Below are 26453 nucleotides of genomic sequence, written 5' to 3'. Positions count from 1 at the left end.
AATTCAGACTTAAAAAATGTCACAATTCATAAATTTATTGATGAACACTGTAATGAGGCGACAAAAGATGAATTGAAGACTATTGAATTCAAAAGGGATCTCAATGACAATTCTAAAACCAAACCTCATAAATCAACACGCTATCTTGTCTCCAATAGCATGTCAAATCTTACTCGGGAACCAATGCAGAGCTACCTGCATTAAAAAATATATGTTATATATGCTAATATGTTAGAAGCTGGGAAAAAGAGACTTAAAATTTCTCATCTGTTCATCTCTCTCGGACAGGATAATTTGTTCCACCCAAGTTTGCAGCATTGTAAGAGAATAGAGAAAATTTTCTATTATACTATTCTGGGGAAAATGACGAAAATTGGATTCTTATATTTGGTACAAATACCTTGCAAAGCTTAAAAAATGGGCAATAGATGGGACTTTTAAAATTGCACCAGACATATACTATCAAGTCTTTATAGTTCACACAATCGTTCAAGACACTTCTATCCCAAGAATATTTGCACTCCCACCAAGTAAAACAGAATAGATATACATAAAATTTATTAAAAATTAAAGGAAATTATTTCAGAATATCCTTACTTTGTTTTAGCTGATTTTGAACTAGCCCACATCAGAATATTTTCTCTAATTGCAAATTGAATGGTTATTTTTTTCATTTCTCTCGAAATTTATACAAAAAAAATGTCGATCTTCGCTATAAACAGGGTTATCATAGAGAAAGTGACTTCAGTTTAAAATGGAGACAACTTTCTTCACTCACATTTCTACCACGAAATAATGTGATCGAAATACTTGAAGAACTAACAGAAGATGAAACAGTCCCCATTGAATTTATTGCATATTTCGAATTGACGTACATTGGAAAATTAAGAGGAAGAAGAAACAACATGCTAAGAGATGCACCAAGATGTCCCATCAAATTATGGCATGTGTTTGATCGAACAAAAAATGGTGAGCCCAGGACAAACAATGGGGAAGGGGGATTGCAATTAATAAGTTTGTTACATATTCGTATCCTACTCTTTGGCATCTAATTGAAGCATTAAAATAAGAAGAATTTATGTCCAGATCGAAGCTTATTCTAGAGGTGATATTTTTCAACAAAATAAAAAATATAAAGAAATTAATAAGCGTATTCTCACTATTGTTAGAAAATATGACGAAAATGATGATAAAATTTTATACTTAAAAGATTTATCATATAATTTGCATTTATTTTAGGTCTTTAAAAGTAATTGTAAGAAATTTATTGTATATTTTTTTTGTAGGAATTTATAAAATATAGATATTTGTTGAAACAAAATTATAATAATTAAAATTTTATTTCATTACCATTTACTCACAGAATTAGATAAATTATTTCCAAAAGAAATCAGTTAGATACCCTTACCTTTCCAAAAACAAAAAAGTAATTTAAAATGGAGAGTACTCAATTAAACTATTTTTTCTTATTAAAGGTTTTTTTGGATGTATGTGATGCTTTGGCAGTGGTTTTAAAGGATCCAGGGATACTCTCAAGTACCCCGCGCAACCCAAGGCCTTGGAACTATTTTTTTATATTAGAGGGTTCCTTGGAGGTATATGATGCTTTGGCGGTGGTTGTTAACAATCCCACACTACCTCTGGGACATTGGCCAGTCCGAGGGTGGAGAGTGTTCAACCATATTTTAAGAGGCCCTGAGCTATTTATCCTCCCCCCTTACCAATCCTCTCGATCCATTTATTAGAAGATTGGATTGAATTTAAAAAAATGCAATGAAATTGTATTGCAATAATATTACTCACACTGGAAGGTACTCCGTTGGGGGACGGAACAAACAAATATGTTTCGATATTTGTCATAACTAACATTAAACAAATGTATAATGTTTTATTATTCATCATTAAGTTTGATCAAAATACGGGCAATTTTCTCTATGACAATCTTCCACCGGCAGTTTTCCTCGCACGCTTAAAGGAGGTGCAAAATTCTTTATTTTATCTTTTGTATGAAACAGAAGAGTCCAGAATTAAATTTTAATTTATTTATGTCCCGGGCAATCCTATCTTCTTTGAAAAAAGTATGTAAATAAATATTACAAATATGCGACGAGAATGATCATTTATATTTCTTATATATGAAACAGAGTAGTAAAGACACAAATTTTAATTTCATGATGTCCGGGCAAAGCTATCTTCTTTAAAAAAAAGTGTGCAACGACAATAAGAGTACATAATTAATTTCAATTTATTTATGTCTGGAAAAGCTACTCTAGTTGTAGTTTAAAATTAACTATTACATTAGAGATGATTTTTTTTTTCTTATTATCCTACTTTTATCATCCTTAATCGATCAAAAAAATTTGTACTTATTACAATGATTGAATTCAAATATTAGCCATGGATTAGCCTTCAATGCATATGTTAAGTTTTTATTTATTTTGAAAGATATTGACTGAGTTTTATCAAGATTGATTGGAAATTTGTTTATTTTATGTAGCAAAAGTTTTATCTTTGAGCTCCCAAGATGAAATCTCCTTGAATTTTGATGCAATTTAAGACGTTAAACAAGTGAATATTACTTAAAGTTACGACTACCAACTTTTGTACGAACAACCAGTTGCTGACAGCTGGTAACGTGTTGGACGTAAAAGAAGAGTAGAAAGGAAAGGGAAAGGAGAGAGAAGAGGAAGGAAGGAAGAGAGAGAGAGAGTAAGAGAGAGTAAGAGAGAGTAAGAGAGAAAGAAAGAAAAGGTGATTGGAGAATTTAGTTCTAGCCATTGGCTCTAGGAGTGGATTGGATTGAATTGTGGGACTTGGGAGTGATCGAGGCGGGGTTGTGTTGTGATGATGAGTGTGCGATGAGTGTTGGGAGAATGACGGAGGAGAAGGCGGATCGGGTGAAGGAGCTGCTGGAGTGTTACATGGACTCAGCAGGTCGTAGCTTGACGGGTCCCTCTGGGGGATGTGGGTACAGCCTTCCGCCGGACGTGGAGCTGAGTTTGGAGAGGGAGTGCATGGGGCCGAGTGTGTGGAGCGTGGGCGGGAAGCGTCGGCGCTCAGTGCGGGAGAAGAAGACTCCTGCTCCGGAAAGTGGGTTGTATTCGAGTTCCGTGACATTGTCGAAGATGGAAGAATGGAGTTGTATCAAGTCCAAAAATAGTCGTTCGGGTCGACATTTAAGTGGAGAAATGATTCGGCGAATTTTGGAGCGGCAAAAGGCGGTGGAGAAGGGGGAGGATGTGAAGGGATTGAGGGTTGAAGGGGCTGTGGGTCTCAAGGGACACCCAGTTCTTCTTTCGAGGGATCCTGGAACTGCGGAATATAAGGAAACGTTTTTGTGGGGAGAGAGAATTGCTTGCTTCAACGTGGGCGGGGAACAGCGTTGTTGCCTCCCTCAAATCCTTAATTCTATTTTGGATTCCATATCACTTCAAGCTATCCATGCTGTCTGTGATGATCTACGTATTTATTGTCCTACTTGCACTCCAGATCAGTTGGAACTTCTCAAGTCCTTCAAAGTCATTCCTCTTACTGCTAGCCAATGTGGGCTCATCACTAAGTCTGATGCAGAAAGAATTTTTTCTGTCCTCTTAGATCGACAACCACCTCGGTTTCTTTTACCCTCTTCTGTTACGCTCTATCTCAAAGTTGTACATGACTGCTTTGGACGAAATTATGGACTTCTTATTCCTCAACTGTATACGCATCAATTTGCAAACTGTGTTCAATGCATAGATTGTGGGGGCGCCTTTAACCCTCAGCGTTTTGTCTGTCACGTACATTCATATTCATCGGAGAAACGAACTGTACATTGGGGATTCGACTCATCTCACTGGAGAACCTATTTAAGACTCTGTGAATCCTCTTATACTCAAGGTAGCCGCGAGAAAGAAGAAGGAGAAAGATGTCTCACTGAAGTAAAATCCCGTTTTCAGAATAAACGGAGTAGTTCAGAAGTAAGATATTTTCTGTATTTTATGTTTTATCTCGTCCGTTTTCCCCTAACTGTGCTTCAAAGTATGGGTTTTTCAAATTATGAATAAGCCTTAGCTTATATTTATTTAGTATAAAGTTTGTGCTTGCTTTCTACGGACAGTTATACAACTGACCATTAACAATATTAAATTTATCATTGAAAAAAAAAAAAAAATGTTATAATTACTTTTGTATCACTTCAGTCTTATTAATTTTTAAAAAATTTAACTTAAACTTATCAATAGTACTCTCAAAAAATGCTATTATTAATAAAACTTAAACGCTGTAGTTACTAACACTTTTCTTTTGTACATCCTCTAATGGTAATATACAATCAGAGTGTTATAAAATATGACCAAATGCGTGCAATATTATTTTTTCTAATTGGTAATATATAAAGAGGGTCTAAGCAAATCAAATAAAAGGTGCACTCATTTACACACCCTCAATCCAAAAATTACTAGATATGGCACATTTGTAGAATGCAAGGACAATCAAACTAATATTTGTCTACAAAAAAAAAAAATCCCTAATCGGGAATATCCCAGCCCTAACAATGACATGAAGCAAAATATGTATATAGCGTACTTTGAATATTTCAAACCTATCAGAAATGTGTGATTTTTTCCCCCCATTTATACGTCTGTCGCCTCTTTCCTTGGAATCTGTTTAGTAACCTGAAGAGTGTTAATAATTATTTTTTAAAGCTATTATCATTTAATTCTTGATGAGAGATCATCAAGTATAAAGTCGTCAGTAGTGCCTATGTTTATGAAAGACTGAGATCAATACTAAGGATTTCTTGGTAATATAGGGTCGACATTGATAGTTATTGTCTCAAATGAGATAACCTTTGATCCCCAATGAGAGCACAAAGTCTACTATGATCGAAAATTCTGCTGTCATGCGTAGAATCAGGTCAACGATCTATGAGATTAGTTATTTCATTCTTATAATTGCGTACAACTTGTACATTGATAGAGAAATATCCCTTACAATTTCGAAACACTTCTCCATTTAGTATACGATGATTTTTATTGGGGCGTGGATACAATCCAAAACAACTTGAAATCCAGTACGTTCAAGAAATTGATGCACAGTTATTATTTTCCAATGTGGGATTAAATTCAATATATTATTTCTTAAGTGGGGCAATGGTAGACGATATTCTTTTTACTATCCAACAAACAGTAGATTTATGAATTCTTAATAATTTTCCATCTACTATCTGATAGCAGTCAGTTGCATAAAAACGTAGAGCAATTAGGAGGTGAAACAACTCCGTCTTATTACTTCTACGTTCGACACTGTTTTTAATTTTACTTTTCAAAATCACAACCATTTCTTTTGAAAATATATACGAATAATTAGTTCATTCTAATCATAAAAGTGATTAGATTACACCTATCTCGAATTCTGTGACGTGGAATCACTGTATTTTCGCTTCTAACTTCCATCATTATGATTAAATATGATATACGACCCAGTAGGGGTGGGACGGTACACAAAACCCACGGTTCGGTACGAACTCCAGTACCCCCTTCATGGTACGCGGTTCTTTACCATCTAATATAAAAATGTTTTTTTTAATTAAATTAATGTAGTTTTTCAAGTTTTTTTTTGATATTTTATTTTCTGTACAAATAAGTTATTCCTAAATATATTTTACTTCTCTAAAAAAAAGTTAATATGAAATACGCCCGAGTTATATACCAATATTCAAGAATTTATATATATTTTAAAAGATGAGCTTCTCTACATTTTCCTGTAAGAAACAAGACCGATTAGCACTCACAAGAGCGCCAGCTGTCGAAAAAATTCATTTGCTTATCACAAATGTACCTTTAGTTGCGAGATATCGTGTAGCTAACTTGGAAACATGGGCAAATTTATCTAAATCACCATACAACTGGGTTTTCGCCAAATTGGATGAATTTAATCATTATTTCATATTTCTTTGAGAAAATACAGAATTTTTTTTCTTATGTAGAAAGATGCTTATAGATTAAAGTCTTACCTCACTATCTAAATCTTGTTTTATTTATTAAAAAAAAATAATGAAGTACCAAAATCTCATGATATCAATATATTCAATTTGTAATTACATAGTACAGCACCGTAGGTAAAAATGTACCTAACCTTAAGGGTCACACCGAACCAAACCACGGTACAGCCCCGTATTGTACCAGCCCAACTGGGAGATAATATTTAAATTGTGCTCTTATAGAGCTGGGAGAAAGAAGTTGACTTCTTTGCATACTTATGAAAAATAATTATGTCATCGTATTTAAGTTGAACTTAGTTTTGTTTATAATTTAAAGAAGTTTATTTACTTTTTTGAAAGGCTCGACTCTAAATTAAGTCGAGTTGATGCTGCTGATGATTACAACACGAGGAATAACCACATTCATCTTGGAAGTTGAATGTTGTTATTGTTGATGTTTTTTAAAAATGCTGCAAAATTCGAGATATGATGTCTTCGTTTTCATTGTAGCTACTCAGAGGTTGGTGCTATTCTTTATCTGTATAAATATAAAAGAGAGATTGTGTGTGCGTGTGTTTATATATGTCCTTTACACGTTCCCACACCATTAAACTTATGAAGCTGAAATTTTGAATGGGTCCCTCTTTTGAGGTAGTACAGGCTAAGATGGGGGTTTCGATTTTTTGGGGAAGTCATATAAGGGGAAGGGGGGCTTATGCTATGCCCAAAACCTAAAAACCGTTTAGTGAAGCTGAAGGAGACTAGATAGGGGTTTGAGTTATTTATAAATAAGTGATTGGCGTTTCGAAAACAACCATACGAATTACTACGTTTTCTAAATTTATTCAAAATCAAAAAAGTTATGTGCTAAAAAAAGAAATCGGGGCAAATTGCAATTTCGTTTATTTGAGGTGCAAAAAAATGAAATTCCAATGGAATATACGATTTGTAAATGGAATAAAGTTTGTAGAAATTTTACTGGAGATTCTTTTGCATATAAATTTGCCAAAGAAATAGTGATGTTTAACTGAATTATCTGTCATTTTCTGAATAATTTTTCATTTTTTCCCTCTTTTTTTTCATCAAATGTCCATTTTCAGTTTTTTATGGAAAAATGACTCAGAACGATGCTTGTTGCGCAAAAAAATGCCGACGCAACATTTGCGACAGAATATTTTCAACTTCCGGAAGATTTTATTAGATAATTTTTATAAGAATGAACCAGTTATCAAGTTTTATATTTTAGACAACTTTATTCTTTATTCAAAAAAGGGTTTTGCAATTTTCTTTGCGAATTTCAATTTGGGAATTTTTAAAGTAAATATTTAATGTGCTTCTCATCTAGAGTACTATTATGGTTACAAGAGGCATTAATAAGGAGGGAGGGGAGATTTGCATTGATGAGACTTAGTAAATTACCTTAATTAACCGGATTGATATAGTGTGAAGAATCCCTGAGAATTATAATTATAAGGATCTTTTTAGACAACAACGAAACATTCATATTATAATTGTTAGTATATACACTAGCAAGCCAAATTTGCACATGCCAATAATTTGCAATCCTATATTAATTTAGTGAAAAAGTCAATTTTACCATATACAATTTTAAGAACTTACCATGACTACTTTTACCTTTTTTTTTTGAACAGGTTTCTCCAGACCTTTGCATTAGGTTTTCTAAAAAGAAAAACAAATAGTGCAAGACGTAGATGAACTTTAAGTCTACAACTTATATACATTTTATGAATACAACTGCTTATTTTACGTCAAAATTTGGTTTAAAAATGCTTTAGGTAATAAAAAACATTGACAAAAATATTATAAAATTTTCCCCCCATAACAGGTTTCAGGAGTACAAAATCTGTAAAAATTATTTAGCAAAATATTGCGTAAATTGAAAATAATCCTTAAAATGTTTATATAGGATTTTTTTTCTTCAAAAAGTACCGTCTTGTAGCAGACAAATGGGGCGTCATGCCAAGTTCGTACACGTCAATAATTTAATATCCCATATATTTAGTATAAAATGTATTATTTTAAAGTTAATTTAACACCATTACTGAGCTTATCTTTTTTTTAAACGGGTTTCTCAAGACTTTGGCATAAGGTTTTCTAAAAGAAAAAAAATTTGTTGGAAAACGTAAATGAAGTGTGGGTATACAAATATTATTTTATAGACTATATAAATACAATTACTTATTTTTAAGTTAAAATTTCTTTCGAAAAATATTAATTAAAAAGCGGTGACAAGAAAATGACTAAAACACAAAATTTTGACCTTTTTTTACCTTCAAACTTAGAATGGGTTAAATTGGAAAATTTTCATAACTTTGTCTTATGAAAAAATTTAGCAAACTTTTTTTATTGTAAATTTGAAAATTGATTTGTATTAAGTTGGATTTTTTTTTTATTTGAAGTTTTTTTTTTTTTTTTTTAGTTTTGCGGGTTTCTTGGTAACTGCCATTTTAGCGTTCTAAGGTACAAATTTTGCAAAAATCATGTATCAAAGTATTACGGGAATACAAAATAATTTATTGTTGTAAAGTTGGGAATATAATATTTTTGTTCAAAAAATCTTGTGGCATTTTTTTGTAAAAAAATCAGGCACAGGTATTTTTCCCATTTTTTGTAGAACCGGTTTCTCCAGACCTTGGCATAAGGTATCTGGGAAAAACCCAGCCGACCCCATTCATTTTTTCATGTTATACAACATTTATTCTATGAAATATAGCCGTACCCCCTTTATTTTCGGCGTCATTAACCATTAAAGTTTGGTGAAAAAATGCATTTTGAAAAAGAGGCGCTATAAAAATTTCCTTGCCTGACCCTGCCCGTTGTCTTGGCCTCCAGTTTAAAGATATATATATATATTTAAAAGCTTGCAATAAATTTCAAGTTATGTCTCAACTTTTTTAACCATTAGAGATTTCCGGATTGTTAGTAACATTTCCGAAATAAGCGTATTTCGGGTCAAAAATGACACTACTTTTTTTACCTTCAAATCCTGAAGAAAGGGGCTAAACGGCCGAATATATCAAACTTGTACTTATGTCAAATGCTAGCCAACACATATGGCCAACTTTTATCATTGTTATAATTTTTGCAATTGATTAGTTCGAAGATGGATTTATTTCGATTTTCCCATCTTTGTTTTTTCGGAACGGAATTCTCCGTACCTTCGCTAAAAATAGTCGGATAAAAAACCGGCATATTTAAAAGATCATAATTAGATCTACGCCTTATACTTTATAACCTTTAGTCGTAACTCTGCCGGTTCCGGAGTCTATAAACAACAAACTTTGGTACATAATTTATATGTGACGCACATATTTTATTTTATTATATATAGGAGTAGCAGCCAATAACAGAGTCCATGCCAATAATTTGCAATTTTATTTAACCATATATCGGATTTTCATCACATTCATTTGTATATAATATGGATTTCTTATTTTTATATAAATTATTCGTTTATATAATACCTCATTAGATTCAATTTAGTTTAACTTTGCATTTATAAGTGTCTTCTCTTAATACTTCTTATCTATATATCATGATTGGCATGTGAACACAGGAACATTATTAAATACATATTTTTGTTGTTGTTAAGATTGAATGATTAATGAAATTGTTAATTCAATAATGTATTCATAGAATAAATAGGGGAAACGTTGTAAAATTGGAACCCCAAACACAATGGAATAACCTTTTAGTACTTTATTTGATTCTTTTTAAGATAATAAGTTACTAAATTCATTTTCTAATCAATCAATAATTCAATCCTAATTACAACATTAGTAGTAGTTCAAATTTTATATAAAAACATTTGTATGGATCTAAAATCCCAGCCTTACGCATAAATTTTTTATAGACAACGTTCACTGTCTCATTCCTATCTCCCTCTACCAAGAATATTAACACGGAATCCTTCGTACCTACAAGAATCAAAGCTACATAAAGTTAACCATGTGTGAAGAATGGCTTAGTAAGAAGAAAGTCATAAGTTTGCCCCTGGCTCTGATTAGCAGTTATGCCACACGCTAATCTCACTAGGAACTGTATTCTTGAAAAATTAAAAGGATAGTCATCACTTGTTAGAAGCTTCAACCTTGGAATCAGGACTCGAGTTTCCTCGCTGTTAATGAAGTTCCTATTCATACTCAAAACAATATACCTAGTTCCATTGCAATGTCCTTTGCTAGGATCTAAATTTGGAAGGAGCATGATGATGGAACCAACTATGAGGCGAATAATATGATCTGGAAAAGCTGAGTAACCACCATTCAAGGTTTTGAGGAACTCTTTAGACACTTCCTCTAGACCATCATCATCAAGAACGATATCACTACTGAAGAAGATCTATTCATCTCCTGGAAAATCAAGAATGGCCTCATAATTCACTTTTTTTAACCATGGCATTTGTAGGGCCAATGATGGCTCACGAGGATATTATGGGCCTGAGTGCAAGAGGATCAACATTATCGTAAGCAGAATTTGAATAAAAAAACTAAAATACACAAGAGCGCGAATTTGAAGAGTTTATAACGTCACCCTAGCTGACAAAGGAGGAAGAGAAGGTTTGAAAATCATATCAGTTGGAAGGGAAATCTGTGTTTCTGAAGAGAAAGCATCCAGGGTTACTCCTGGATATGAGCTATTCCCTATACTCTCCAAAAATTTAACAAAGAGAGCCACCTGACCTACTACTACGAAGCCTTCTCATCCTAACAAGAGTCTCCCTTTTCTCAGCCTCCCTATCATCCATACTCTATTCACTACGCCTCACTTTCTTAGCAGTCCTAATACTCCTTCTCTCAACATTTCCATCCCCAGTCGACATGGATTTATGTCTGTTAGCCGAATACTGCCTAGTCTTCTATTTTTTTTTCAAAATCCAAAAAGATTTCCGTGAAAATTGTAGTTTCGTGTTTTTCAGGTGCAAAACCATCAATTTCCAATGGAATATTGGATTCATAGAAAAAAAAAGTTTGTTGGAATTTGTGTTGATATTCGGTTGCATATCAATATGAAATATAGACATAGATGTTAAACTGAAATATCCGTCATTTCCTGAATATTTTTCTCTTTTTTTTTTCCTCATCAAACGTAAGTTTTTTTAAGAAGAAATGCCAGAAAAGATGTGTTTCTAAACTTGAACTTTATAATACAGTATTTTAGATTCCCAAAACATTTCACTCGAATATTTATAAAAATATTGATTATTATTTTTTTGACGACATTATTCTCAATAACTTATTTGTATTTGCAATTAGGAACTAAATCTTGTTATGTTAGTCTTTCTCTTACAAACCCAATAATTTGTATGAATACTTTTTTTTTTGCTATAATAGTACAAAATCGTGTTGTTGCGATTTTCTACGCAAATTTTAATTTGGGAACTTCTGACAAAATTGTATGATGGACATCTCATATAGACAAATTTTTTCAAGAAAATATGTGTATGGTATTGGAAGTTTATAGCAATTGAAAAATACCGGGTAACCTTTTGCTAGTTAAATTTGTTCATATACATAAATAAATGCATTTCATGAGAAAATTTCAAAATTAAGATTTCAGTTTAGTGGATATTGTTTTGGGTTCTCATAGTGATAGAACAGACCTAGGCACACTCTCAGTGTCTTTGTTTCTAGTCTACTTCTTTAATGTTGGTGAAACCAGGCTTGTGAACAAGTTTGTACTAAAAATAAAAAAAAGTTATAATCGGAATTCATCATACCAATTTTACTTCATATTCATGTTGATACAATGAAGAAATAAAATTTATTAGATATTAGAAGATATCAGTTCATCTTGTTTGTTCTTCGACCAAAAAATGTCAAATTTGTAATGTTCTGAGAAGACAATTTAAATATTTATCTCACGGGAATGATTTTTAATGATTCCCAGAGACATTTCAGACAAAAAAGCTTTCGCGGCCCAGACATACATGAAAGCGTTCTTGTTTTTCTAGCAAAAAACCTCCAGCACCAGTATTTTAGTTTCAGTCAAAATAGTTAAAACTAATGCAGATTATCAGTTAACTTTTTGCTAGAAAGTTGAGGCCGACGTAAATAAAAATGTTAAGTGTTTAGCTGATGAAGCAGCTTCTCGACGTTTGAGCCGTCCTAGAAAAAGAGTAACAATGTCAGAAGCAGAGCTAGGGGTAAAGAGACAACTGGAAAGAAATAGAAAACGGAGGCAGTGGCAGAAAAAAAGCACACTTATACAACTGAAATTACCTCCGGGACCATGTGAGCGGTAGCCTACTTTTTTCAAACAAGTATTTAAAACTTTCTTTATTTTGAGTTAGGTTTTTCTAACTATATAATTTTGTTATTTAACTGCCGAATTCGGAACATGTCAGTCTGAAAGATAAGCCATGAAGGGGCTACAGAGAGCAATGCCAAAAAGTCCTAGAAAAAGTCGACAAGTGGTGCAAGAGCTTGCAACCTAGCTTGGATTACGCATCATGAATGATGGGAACGATGAAATGAGAGGCAGATAAGCATTGCCAAATGAAACAATACAGCACGTTACCGAATTTTTCAATGAAAGAAAAAGTCTGTAACGTGCTGTATTGTTTCATACTGAAAACAATTAAAGGAGCAAAATTTCAGAAACGTCTTTAGTACGGCAACATTAGCGAAACAATTGAAGTTTACTAGTCTCAGAACGAAGAAATAGCCCGATAGGCAAATCAAAATTTGTGATTTGCGACCAAAAAATGACATGCCTCATAATGTTTGCGTCTGTGCCATCCACATCCTACTATGTGCTTCGGTGCTTTCAAAATTGGGAAATCAAAACTTGCCTACCTCTGGACGGGAGCTCACTAATCGTTAAATCTGCGACCACAATTCTTCAAAGCGTATGTACTTACCTGAAAGCTCATGTGAAGGCTGCAATTTCTATTGGAGATGATTAATCTCAGCAAATTTCAGGTCTGAAAGCCAAAAGAACCTACTTTCAGTGGAAAACAGTCGATAAGAAATTTCAGAAAATGAAAGTTGAAGTAGTTGAAGCGGACATTCTAAAGCTCTTGGAAGATAAATGACCAGGACTCAAGCTGCCATTTAAATAGACTTCAGTGAAAATTATGAAACTATCCAACAGGATGAGCTGCAATTTGCTCACTGGTCGTAGAATCAATTCTCCCTATTCACCTGCTCATGTAGCTGCCCAGAAAATATGATTCAAGTATCTGCTTGATGAGCTCACGCTTGACATACGTTAAATTCTATGTATATATGGACCGTCTTCTCTCTATCGTCAGAGAAGAAAACAAAGAGGTAACTCAAATCAAAGTTGTCTCCGATGCTAATCTTTCTTAGTTTAAAACCAACTATTATCTAGAAAACTTGTGAGTGGAACTATTTTGCCACATCTCATATGAAAGGTCCAGTAGATGGTCTAGGTGGGGGTTGAGGCATTTAGTAAGAATGTGTGTCTTGAGCAAGAAAGTTGTTGTTTCCAATGCAACAGAATTTGCGCAGGGGTGCAAGACATAAACAACAAAAATTAGGGTAATAACACTTGCCGAAATAGCCGAAAATCACACTTTTCCTGAGCAACACTGGATGGATGTCTCTATGCTGATAGGTACTTAACAGATTCATAACGCTAAAGCTACAAAACCGTATGCCAGGGGTCTCCAAACTTTTTTCCTCTGAGAGCTACTTTTACAAAATTAAAATGGCCAAGAGCTTCTCATGTTTCGTAACATTTATTCTCATCACTGATTTCGAACAAACAAAACGAATAAGCTTTCTATTACTGAACATTTACGATATGTTACTGTACTCATCTCCCATTCTGTATTGAAACATCACAAAAATATTATTATTGTTAGCAAAAAAAAGGTACAAAGATAAAGTAATACCTAGCCGAGGCCAGTTGGCGACCTACTGGAAAGGAATTGCAAGCTACTGGTAGCTCGTGAGCGACGTGTTGGAGACCCCTGCCATATGCTATTTAATTCAATAACGTGAAAAGTGAAGTAATACAGAATCATAGATTCAAACCATTGTCCTTATATCTTACTCGGCGCAAGCTACTGTTGCCAAATACTAACATAATTCTGCTCAGTTGAAAGCTGGTGATTTTGTGTTGACATGTTTACCTGGCAAAAAGACAATCAGAAACTTAATTGGGATTGCAGAAGACGCTACAGATGAAATGGAGTCGGAAATCTAATTTATCAATATGGTAAAGCCAAGCGAAACAGTTTTTGTGATTAAGCAAAACGATGTATCTTTGATTGCGTCGTTAAAAAGTTGCCCATGCCGTCTCTAAGCCAGTGCAGGCAGTATTGCTGTGATGAGGATTGGGAGTTGAGTAATTACATATTTTTTTACAGCATACTGCAGAATTGTAAGTAACAGAAATCCATAACTATTTGTTGATCAAGGATGCTTAAATGAAATCATCATAAAAAAAACAGATTACTTCGAAGTAACTAAGAACAAAGAACTGAATAATTCTTGAATAGTGGTGTCCTAAATATTCAGGGGCGATAGATACCTATGATGCAAAATATATCCTCGATTTTGCAAAAAAAATATTATCCAAAAAATTACTCTCGTTTATTTATATATGAATATTATGCAAAATATATCCAGGATTTAAAATAAAACAACAAATATTTGTAATATCAAATTAATTAATATGTGATTATGTATATACGTACCGAACCGAACTGTGGTAAAACCCCGTACCGTGCCAGTCGTAATACAGATATAATCTGTAGAAGCTTTTCTCTAACTAAACTTCTTCTCTTACTTCATGAGCTGACGTATGTCCCATGTGAGTGATCATGGATTTTAGAAGAAAGTTTGCATTGTCATTTAAATATTTATTGTTGTCTCTTCATTATACACGTGAATTAAAAGCAACATTTTTAAGTTAAAATTATTTATCATCTAATGTATTTTAGGAAAAAATAGCAAGATTCTTTTAAACTGATAATACCAATCACCACCTACATATTATTAAAATAATTTATGTGTGTGTGATGTTCGCGCCGCTTAGAAAAACAATGATAAAAACCCATTTATTTAAAAAACAATGATAAATAAGGACTTCAGACAAAAAATGAAAGTTGTTCAGAATTTTGAACTAATTGTGATCAAACCAAATTTTTTCAAATTTAGAATTTTAACATACCGGGTATAGAAAAAGTATTTAGTCCTTCTAAAAATACAGTTTAGAGTAGGTGTTGTTGATTAAATCTAGAAGTTCTAATTATTTTTGAATAGCTTAGATTCTTAGCCATTGATTAATGTACATGTTATACACAAAAAGTGTGTTTATGTCGCGATGGAGGCAAGAACAACCATAATAAGCAATTTAATCCGCGCCGGCAGTACCACTTCTGACATCATGAAGGGCTAAAACGTCAGAAGGCAAAAAGACAAAATGCAAGAGTGCAAGACCCACCAAAGTGAAGCTTCCAGTTTACGCCGATACGTCGTAAACTGGATGGTGATGGTAAAAAGAAAGTTCGAACGACAAAATTCATACGCACGAGGTGAATAGAAATGAAGAGTTAGTGAAAAGTCCTTGAGCATGGCGGAATAATGGTGAGATTTTCCGTGATTTTCAACCAACTCCTTTAAGACATTATGGGGGCCTTTAAGGTCAACCCAAAGATGAAGATGTTAGAGTACACAAGAAGAAGAAGGTGCATCGGTCTACTGTGGAAAGTTTATCCAAAAGCCTGACTGAAGGTCGCTTAGAAGAATTGAGAGGCCAATTTTTGAAATTTTTCAAAAAATTGCCAAATCGAAATTTGTGAAGAAAATTTCAAAAACTTTTTTGAAATAATTTTGAAAAAACATAGTATAATATATCGTTTCTTGGAATTGTAAAGAGGAGCACGAACCAATAATATTTGTTTCTTACATGCAAAAAGTAAGAAACAGTTTTGGATGATAATGTTGAATAATAAACCGTGATAAGTGGTTCATTTTGGTAAATGTTGCAAAAATTATTTAATAAAATGTTCTTGGAATTTAAAATAATGTATGCCAGTGATGGTGTAAAAAGTATTATGCACTAATAGCATCGTTATGTGGTATTTTTTCTTAAAAAATTAAAAATTGAGTGATGAAAAAAAAAAAATAATAATAAGAATTCAAAAAAGTTAAAAAATTATTCAGAAAATGATTGAACTGTCAATTTTTATCTGCTAAATTTATATACAAACGAATTTTCTACAAACTTTATTTTATCTATGAATCCAATATTTAAAAAAAAATCCCTTTTTTACAATGGAAAAAAGAAAAGAAAGTGTTATTTTCAACGTTTTCTTATTTTATAACTCAATCCCCTATATCTTGTTTCCTTGAGATCCAAAAAACAGTTTTTGTTTTTTTGTGTATAGATAAGCCCATCTTGAATGTATAAAAAGTATATATACAAATGTATTATAGTTTGACCAGGTTCAAAAGAGGCACCCATGCAAAATTTTAGCTTCCTAGGTTCAAGTTGTGGGCACCCATGCAGGGGACAAAGACACATCTCTATTTTTTATATACATATACTTGAATGTGTGGATGAAATCTTATTTCTTCCCCTTATATTGATTTTTGTCTGTCCACTCTTTCTCCTGAGTATTTTGGTATCACATATTTTACGGCGTTATTTCATACACAAAACAAAAATTGACACTTTATTTGGTTGTAAGGTTTCGAAGTTTCTTTTTATTATTCTCTAATCAGTGTGATTAACATTGATTGGATGGATAAAAATTATTTCTTATTAAGCTGTGAAAAATTAATAACTAATATTGAATAATAATTCAATAGTAGGAATAACTATTTTTTCTATTTCTTTTTGACGGATAGGTTGCAAGACATATTAAAGGGTAAGAAGTGCCCTATGTTTTACTAACATGTAATATTTAAGTTCTTTCGGCTTCAGTTATCAGTAAAAGTCTAAGCTTAGTCCTGATTCTAATTTATTTGGGTCCGAACTTTAGGTAAACTAATAATAAAATTTGAGCAAAGTATCCGTTTAATTTTGTGTTCGGATCTGGATCTGAAAGTTCGTGTAGCTGAAAATTTACTTCTAAAGATCCGACCCGGATCTGATATGTGGATCTGTCCTGTGAAGACTGTGTATTGAGTATACTTGTTTTGGCGGGAACACGAATTATTATATTAAAAGGATGTCAAAGAGACGTATTGTTTAAACTTCGGAGGAATCACTAAGACAAAGAGACGCGCACAATAATCTATTTAATGGTCTGGAATGAGCAATGAGATCGAAATGATAATTGAGAAATACGAATCGTGTCAAATTCAAAGAGCAAATCAATACCAAGAAGGCTTAGAGCTAACTGTTATTTCTTCAACTATTCTATAACCAATGTCAACGTATTTATTTTGTTAAATGGGAAGTCTTACCTTGTGTCTGTAGATGCTCAATCTAGTTAAACAGTCAGATAAGATTATAAAACGGATACCAATACAGAACAAATTTTTGAAACCCTTTATAGGTGGTGCAAAGATTTGCATTCCCTAAAAATTTAAGATTGGTTCAGGGGAGTGTTCATGCTTCTAAGAAATTTCAAGAATTTCCACAAAAAATGGAATTGTTTGGTCACCCTTGAGCCTATGTTATCCCCAAAATGATCGTATGACAGAAGTAGCAGTAAAATATATGATAAGTTTACTTGATAAGTGCGCTACTCAAACAATCAACGACGATGAATTTCGTGACAGTTCTTTAGAATACCACAATACACTTCGTCATTGTGCATATTTACAAAATCAAGTGGTCTATGATCAAAATTTAAGGTACCAGATTCTTACTCTCAATTATGCTATGAAGATAAAGTTAAGCCAGGTGGGTTCGCTGATATACTTACGGACTAATTTAGCACTCATAATTTCTCCCTTTTTATTATTGTTAACTCACTTCATTTCTTAATTTTTTTTTGGAAAATTAAAAAGTTACGATATAGGGATAATAATATTAATAAAAAGGATGAATAAATGCTTGCTAAATTGTGCGTAAACACTTGAGTGAACCTAACCATAGATAATATAATTGCATCCAAAAAGAATTAAAACAAAAGAATTTCATCAATCACACTCAACTCAGATAAGATAGCATAAGGACTTTAGAGTTGGACGAACTTAAGTTCGGAATAGGGGGGATTCCACTACAACACAGTGAATTATATTCGCATGAAGGAGTGTTCTGATAAAAATGTTTTGTCTTCTATGGATTTCTGTGTATTAAGTAAAGAAAAACATCGTTATCGCCTCTACTCTCTGTTTATTTTAAATGAGACTTAAGTAGGCATGTCAATGAATAAATCAAACTAGATTCAGGAAGGTGATATTGTTATAACTTATATTTCACGAAATAACTATAATGGAACTGAAACTGTCAATCAGACAACTACATATAGTATACTGAAATATTTATAATATATTTTAACAATAAAAAATAAATATAAGAAACCAACTATTTATTCAAAAGTTTATCAAGATAATTTTGATTTTTTGCCTTTTGGCAGCTAGATCGTTTTCTGCTACATATTTCCTTTTCTTATGTGCATTTTCATTCACAGAAAATAAACCAAGTTTTTGTCATGTAATTGAAAGTTTTCTTGGCGATTTCTTCAATAACTTAAAAAAAAATAATGCCCTTCTTTACAAAATTTGGAAAGTAAACAACGTAAACCGTCAGATTCTTCAATTTTATTAGAGAAACACCTTATGAAAATATTCGTAAATTTTGAAAAGGAAAAAATAATGCTTTAGTGTCTAATTAACGTAATATATTTCTTTTTTATACATAAGCAAAATTAGTCAAAAACACAAGATCTGTTGGATAAATTAGTCCTCCCCTTGTCCATTTTTTATATCCGTAAAAAATTAGAATGATCTATTTCTTCAAGGAACTCAACAACCTTATCTTGTTTTAAAAGATTTTTGCATTTGAAGCATTTGTTCCTCAATAAAAGTGAACGAGAAATATTCCCTGCATCGTAAAAAATAATGTTTTTCATTTGTTCTAAACCATAAAAATTTAAGAAATCATTGTCTTTGCACAAATAGAGGCACTACATTCGGAGAAACGTTTCTTTTTCAATGATTTCAATGACATTATTTAAATCCTTCAATTTGTCTTGTATTAATTTTATTTCATTTACTTCCATATTGTTAAATCTTATGATCGATTTTAACGGGATTTTTTTCCAACTCGAAGAATTAACGAATAGAAACATAGAAGTTGGCACCATTTAGCCTTCTGTACAATCCAAACCTTCTTTCCTCAGGACCAGATTTTATCTTACCGAGTAACAGATAATCTAGGTCACTAACATCAAATAAAAAATGACAAAGGTGAATCAGTCATGTAACATTTTGAACCAATGCTGTTCCAGTCCTTTTTGTGAGCTTTTCATATTGATTCCATTCAGTTATCTGCAGAATGAAATAAACCAAAAAACATTTAGTGTTTAACAAATATATTGACTCCCTCCTTTATGTATAAAACACACTGCGCCTTAATAGTACGCCAATCTTTCACCTCCATTGGGATTAAAAGGAAAAAAGCATAATAAGCATGCCCCTTCCTCTTAGCTATAGCCTTCCTTGGATAAAGGTATGAACTCAAAGTTCTGTTACAAAAAGGTGGAATACTATTCAAAAATTGGAATAATCGGACTTATTAAATTCGTGTCGATAATGAAAAACATATTGGAGAGACACTAAGTTGTTACCAAGGTTAATAGAAATACAAGGTTATACCATAATTTAATCGGGTTTGCCAAAAATTTCGATTTTATGTACCATACCGACTGCTGGGCCAGACAAACAGATTCTGACGCCATAGAAAAACTGTAATATTAACAGTATATAATAATAGAAATGATACGAGTAACAGTAACAATATATACTCTGGTGTCACTATAAAAAAGCGTGGTGGAAGTCAAACATCAGTTGGAAAAGCGTTATAGCATAACCTTGTATTTCTATTAACCTTGGTTTTTACGTTTATTTTGTTAGGAAGAGAAGGAAAACAGCAAGGAAGATTATGGAAATTTTAGTAATATAATGGAATCGAGAAACAACCTATAACAACAGATAAGGTTTTGTATATAGGGAATGATCAGTTTTACAGTATCATCTTGGGCTTTACTGAATAAAATGTACTTAATTTTGGTTTATCGTATATAATATGCACGTTTGACCTAGAACGGAAAAATCCAGAATAGTTGACATCCCAAGCAGTTTCTCAACTGTTTTAATTTCTTGAGATCCTTTAAAATTAGTTTTAAAAACAAGAAAAGTAAAGGCTCGAGCCCTTTTAGAGATACATACTGTCTTGTATTAACAGTGCATTATTATCTTGCTGTATTATGTTTCTATCGAAATGAAATTCGTGAGAAAAAAAAACCCTCTTATTTTATGAAGTCTTGTGCGATACTCAGACTCGACATGGTAATTTCAAAATACACAAATCAAAAATTACATTTAAAAAAATGAAAAAATGATCATGAGAGCTTTTTGAGAATGTACCTTACCCTAAAAGTACCTTTTTTCATCTATAGTATATTTATATATATATGTGGTGTCTTTAAATAAAAAGCTTTTTTGTTAAATTAGTTTTATTCAACAATATATTGAATATACATTATTTTTTTTTCAGTACTATCTTTTTCAGGAGTTATTTTTATATCTAATATACGTCAGTATATGATATTGACAATTCTTTGATTACCTTGATTATATACATCATCATATTTCAAACAAGGGTTTTAGGTCTTTGTATAAATTACTTAATCGGATGTAGGCTGTTATAATAGCAGAAAGTCCTGAGCAACAGGTCGTCAAATTTAGCATTGCTATAATTTAATTTGAAACTCTGCCAAATCTTCAAGAAGTCTTTGTGGAATGACTCATAAGCCTGTTCACTGTCGACGGGTAGCTCAACAGTCTCCATGTATTTTGATATTTTGTAGGATATGAAGTTTTGCAATTACTTGGCAGCATAAGATTAAGATAATTTTTCCCCTTTTTGCCTATACAAATTATTGTCCATATGAAAAAGAGAACCAATGGTGTTATAAGTCGGGAAAGTTTCACTGAATGCATTAAATATTACCTTATCGAAATCAACAATTAATGGCAGTGGACTCAATGTTGAGTATAGACTCTTTAAGATGTTATAAAACTTGAGATTTCCCCGGTAATTTATAAAATAGACAGTCTATCTTTCAATTTTATTGAAGTTTACTTTATTTTAACATACTATAAATATACTGATTTCACATTTTTGAAATAAATTATCCATAGATTCGTCACAGAGGTTAGGATCTCAGTTTGATTATAAAAAGTACAGCCACACACACAAAAAAGTTTATTGGTTAACAGAAGAAATTTATGTATGATGTTTATATATTTAAGAGTCTTGGGAAACAGTAGTAAATTTTATATAATTTATTACCTAAAAATTTCTTGAACATTGATTGCCTCTTTAGATATTTTCAGGCTTGTAAGCGTTTGGTTCAATTTTTTTTGTTAATTGTTCAGCCATTATTTTTGTTCCGATCAGCGTTCCAATCATAATGTAGGACCAGGCTTGTACAGTATACATACTCTGGCGTGCTCATTAAATAAAGGCGCACAGTTTTTGGGACATAAATAAGTGGGATACTCCGAATGAAATTGCTAAATTAGATTGAACGTAGAAAAACGAGAACGCTTTCATTATCTCTTAGGCGCCAATGATTTTTTTTTGTCTGAAATATCTATAGGAATCATAAAAAAATATTCCTTGAGATAAATATGAAAATTTTCTTCTGAGAATATTCCAAATTTTACATTTTTTGTTGAAGAGATGTTTTTAGCGTTCTCGATTCTATTTCAAAGGGTTCGTTTATAATATTAACATGAATGGGAACAATAATGAATCATCATCAAATATGTTTGTTTTATTCGGCGAAGTGGTCATTCGGCAATATGTCCTAGAACCGATTCAAGTGTATATAGTGGATGTAGTCTTTTGCTTTATATTACATACATGTTTAAAATCTTTGTCCCAATACTGAATATAGTAAGTATAATAGTAAATCGTGTGTATTTTCTAGGCGGAGTCTGAGTTGGAACAAATTTTCCGACTCCTGACTGACTCCACCAACTGCACAACACCGACTCAACAGCACTGTTTCTAAGAAACTACTTAGTTTTATCAACTCATATTTAGAAATTCTCACTCAAGAGAGCAATTCTACTGGTTAAGATCCATTTAAGAATGTCTGGTTTCCTTTAATAAAATTTATAAAACAACTTGTAGTATTTGAAAGTGATTTTTACCTATCTTTTTATAATTATAATTTCGTTGAAATGTGTATAGTCATAAATAAAACAAATTAATTTAAAAAAAAATGTCTATAAATAGATCGATTCTAATTGATTTTCCGGGTTAGTTACAAATTTTCATATCAAATATATAATAAATAAGCTATATATGCGTTATTAAAGGTACGAGGGTAAATATAACTACGTCAATTATATGAATAAATAAATAATTAATACTAATCGATTACATTGAATAGGAAACATATTTAAGTTGGGTTTATCCCCTTACTTCTTAAATATTAATTACTTATTACAATTATTCATAAAATTAAAAGTCTCAACGGTCATCCTTTATTCTATCGAGACGTCAAACTAAAGCTTTAAAGCAATTAGCAAAACGAGGACCCACGTGATCAATAGCTGAAGAATGTCTTGGTGCACATATATATATAATATTTTTTTTTTTTGTAAGCTTGAGGCTTAGTTATTATTTTGATATATAAGTAGAAGTTATTTAATATATTTTACTTTTATATAAGATGTACATTCAATGTCCACAAAACGGAATTACCTATTTAGTCCAAGTTTCCACCTCTGACAATAATTCATCACTTATCTTAAACTTTATATTTATTATTATAATATAAATTAATAAATGTATAATTGAAAACTCCTTTTCTCTTATGTGGTATATTCATAAAAGGAAAAATCAAAGAATAAAATAATTTATTTTTTCCCAAAACAATTTTAGAGTGTGAAGCGTGCTTCATTTCTCTTTATTATATCCCACTAAGAAAAATAACTGAGTGATGTCATATTGAAAGCGACATTTTGTGAAAAATCTTAAAACGCTGCACCATTGTATCTCCTCTAGCTAACGGTCACCTTTAGTTACTTTATTTTAATGCTTTAGCTCAGGTGGGCGATCAAAAAAAAGTGACTGTCCCATGGCCAGCCAACGGTCCTTCATAACATAATCATGTATTTTTATTCTACTTTTGTTATCCCAAAAACAATTGGACTTATGACTCTTCATATGATTTTTTTTATAGATTAAAATTAGGAAAAAAAATGATGATACTTGAATAATGAAATTAATCTGTGATAGAATTTTATATTAGTGATAAATTAAATGGGTATAATTTTTATCTTATTTGTCAATTTCTTTATCAAAGAAGAAAATAAATATTGAAAAAAGTTCATTAATTCCCAGACATTTAGAAGATATTGTCTCATTTTCGGGTTAATATTTTTTCCTTGCACAATTACTTTTTCTGCTGTGTATTACAAAAACTGGCTTTAACAAAGGTTAAGGGCCATCATTTTTTTTTTTAATATAGCAAAATGTTACCCTAGGTGAAGTTTTGGTTATAAACAAAATGTAAGTACATTGTCTTTTATAAAACAGAGAAACCTTCTAAATCATTGATCACATTTTGTAGAGTATTAATATTCGGGCAATAGTGAAATTTGAGAATGCCTCTCATTGAAAATATGTCATGTTATTTGAATTCACACATTAAAAAAAAAAAAAATATTCCGCAAACTCTACTTTTGAATCGTTTGTTTAAGTGAAGGGGTTAAGCAACAGTATCACTCATTAAAGTTGAAGGAAAACTTCCTATGTACTAATACGGTAATTCTAATTAACCCCTCGTTTCCTAGTTTCAGAATTTTTGTAACTATTGTGACACTTTCATCATTGTTAGATCCAACACTCAATGTCTAATTAATGTTTTGATAAAATTGTTTTTCGTAGATAGTCGAATATAGTTTATAAGAGTGCGACTTACTTTACAGATAAGTATTAAAATTTTATAACTTTTTTTTTAAAAATTTCAGACGAACGAATATTTACATTCAATTCAGGATTCTGGTGGCAAAAAACCTCGAGTAATTGATCCAGTTACAGATCCCTCGATTATTAATTCGTCCTCCACTCGGAGTCATCCTCAATTTCAAGCTTACAATAACATATACAATTTATACAATTCATGGGCAGCTATTGTATCGAAAAGTAAAATTGGGTATTCAAATTGGGGAGCAAAACCTTTCGGTTCAGCACCTCTCTCTTCTACAACTTTATTAGGTCTTCAAGGAGGTTTCCCATTTTCAAGTTTACATGCAAGACTTTTTGAAGCTAAATCCGATGATAATTTGAAATCTCTACCTGAAAATACAACCAAATTCAGAGGTGATGGAGATAAAAAAAGTATAAGTGATAGTAAATCAACGTCGTTTAGTCATTTGCCTTTGTCAGAAGGAAAGAAAGGTAATTTTATAAATTTAGTTTTATATACTGTTATTACAAAGAGTAAAAAAAATTATTTTATAACAATCTAACAGTAATTTTTAACTCGGGTGGTGGGGGAGTCAAGGAATCATTTAACATTAACAAGTTTTGACAATAGTTATGGCTCTATTTGATTCTGCAGTTGGTTCATTACGGCAGAAATGTTAACAACCACGCATCTAAACCGATATAATATCATACTTATATTTTTTCTGAATATTTATCATTTAGTGTAATCATAATTCTGATAAAAAAATCTAAAGATTATTTATTCATTATGATTCCTTTGTGTAGGTCTATGGTAGAAATTTAAATAAATTAAATAATTTTTAAATATTACTGAAAGGAAAAGATTTTCAAATGCTGCTGGTAGTCTTTTTCTAACAATCAACCTTTTTTACCATTTGTATTAGTTAACTAAACTGGGGAACACGAATTTTGATCAAATGAATTGAAACCAATAATGAAATTTCTCATTGAGCGAAGAATCCAAAACTGATCTTATTTTTTCTCTTAGTAGTCTGAATTCTGAAATATCTGGGATTATAGTTATTCGGGACTATTATCGTTCAGAGTCAATTGTTACCCTGAAGACGATAATTAAATGTACGATTATTAAAACTTATGTAAAATTGTGTAATTTATTTATTAAAAAAGTGTTTTTATTGGTTATGTATTTTGTTCCGAACTTAATACGTTTCTCTTTTTAGGCTTAATAATGATGAAAAACAAAACTCCTTTTTAGATTAAATTTTAAATTTAGTGATGCTTAAAGACGAAAAAATTCCCATGTTCTTTAAGAATTAGGACCAAAGATAAGATACCAGATACCTTATCCTCAAAAAGAGTTGCTCAATTTTTACATATAAGGGTATCATGATGATGAGGTGAAAAATTATCTTAAGAAGAGAACCAAACCGAGCTAAGCTTCATACAAAACTACAATATAATCCTTCCTTGGGTAGAAATCTATCCTTGTATACAGTATGTCCAAAAAGTTCTCTCTGGACAGAGGCTCACAAATTTGCAATGGGAGACAAATCAGGACTGTTGGCAGGAAGCCAAGTTTGAACACCACTTTTGTGCCTTTTTGGAATGATGAGCAGGGGGACCATCCTGCTGGAAAATGGCTCTTGATGTGTCAGACAATATTTTCCTCTTCAAAGGAGGTCAAGTTTCTTCAATACGAGATTTGCTGAGGATCTCTACTACGTAGTACTCGGCCGTCACAGTTTGGTTTCGTGGAATCAGGTGAAGATCTGACACTGCCTGGTGTTTGATAACGGCCCAAACCTGAATTTTCAGAGGAAATTTCACAGTTGGAGTGGATTCCACATCTCCCTTATATCTTGCCCAAACCCAATCTGTTTGCGGATTTGGGACATGAAATAGCTCATATGGACTTTCATCACTGAAGAAGATACATTTCCGGTCATGTCTAGTCAAGTGTTTCCACTCACAATAAAATTTAAGCCGGGCCTTCCTTGGTTTTCTGAAAGTTTGGGGTGCAGACGAGGTTTGTATGGAAAACACATTCAAAGAGTGCATCTAGTAGTTGTGGACAGATAACTTGGTTATTGGAAAGCCCTTTGAAGTCCATCTTGCTGCAAGTTTCTTGGTGGATTGCCTCTTTTTGGTCAAAGATTTTGAAATCACCAGTTCGGGAGCTTTACTAATTTTTTTTTATTCCCTTCCTCGACCCTTCTGATTTTCAAGGGTTTGTCCATCCTTCCTTTTTTTACATCAATTCTCTCAATGGTCCTGAGAGGAATCTGTAACCTTTGAGCAACGTCACTCTGGCTTGATCCACTCTCTATCATGCCAACAGCCTTGGCCCTGGTCTATAAAGATTGCTCTCGCACCATTTCGGATATTGAAT

The 26453-nt window shown here is 32.1% G+C and overlaps 1 protein-coding gene across 5 annotated transcripts in view; it reads left to right on the top strand.

The window, feature by feature from the left end:
• Positions 1–2653: 2653 nt before the first annotated feature.
• The window catches only part of LOC121126683 (uncharacterized), a 65250-nt gene continuing 41450 nt past the window's right edge, over positions 2654–26453 (top strand). For 4 of the 5 annotated variants that reach the window (XM_040721985.2, XM_040721983.2, XM_071891927.1 and 1 more), the window contains exons 1-2: positions 2690–3956; positions 24124–24553. In XM_040721985.2, coding sequence (XP_040577919.1) covers positions 2859–3956; positions 24124–24553 — 1528 coding nt within the window. In that variant the 5' untranslated portion in view covers positions 2690–2858. Of the gene's footprint in view, positions 3957–24123; positions 24554–26453 lie in introns of all 5 variants that reach the window. The other variant, XM_040721984.2, reaches the window with a different exon arrangement.

This window comes from Lepeophtheirus salmonis, chromosome 12, assembly GCF_016086655.4.
Source record: "Lepeophtheirus salmonis chromosome 12, UVic_Lsal_1.4, whole genome shotgun sequence".
NCBI classification, from domain to species: Eukaryota; Metazoa; Arthropoda; class Copepoda; order Siphonostomatoida; family Caligidae; genus Lepeophtheirus; species Lepeophtheirus salmonis.
This window is presented reverse-complemented; position numbering and strand designations above follow the sequence as displayed.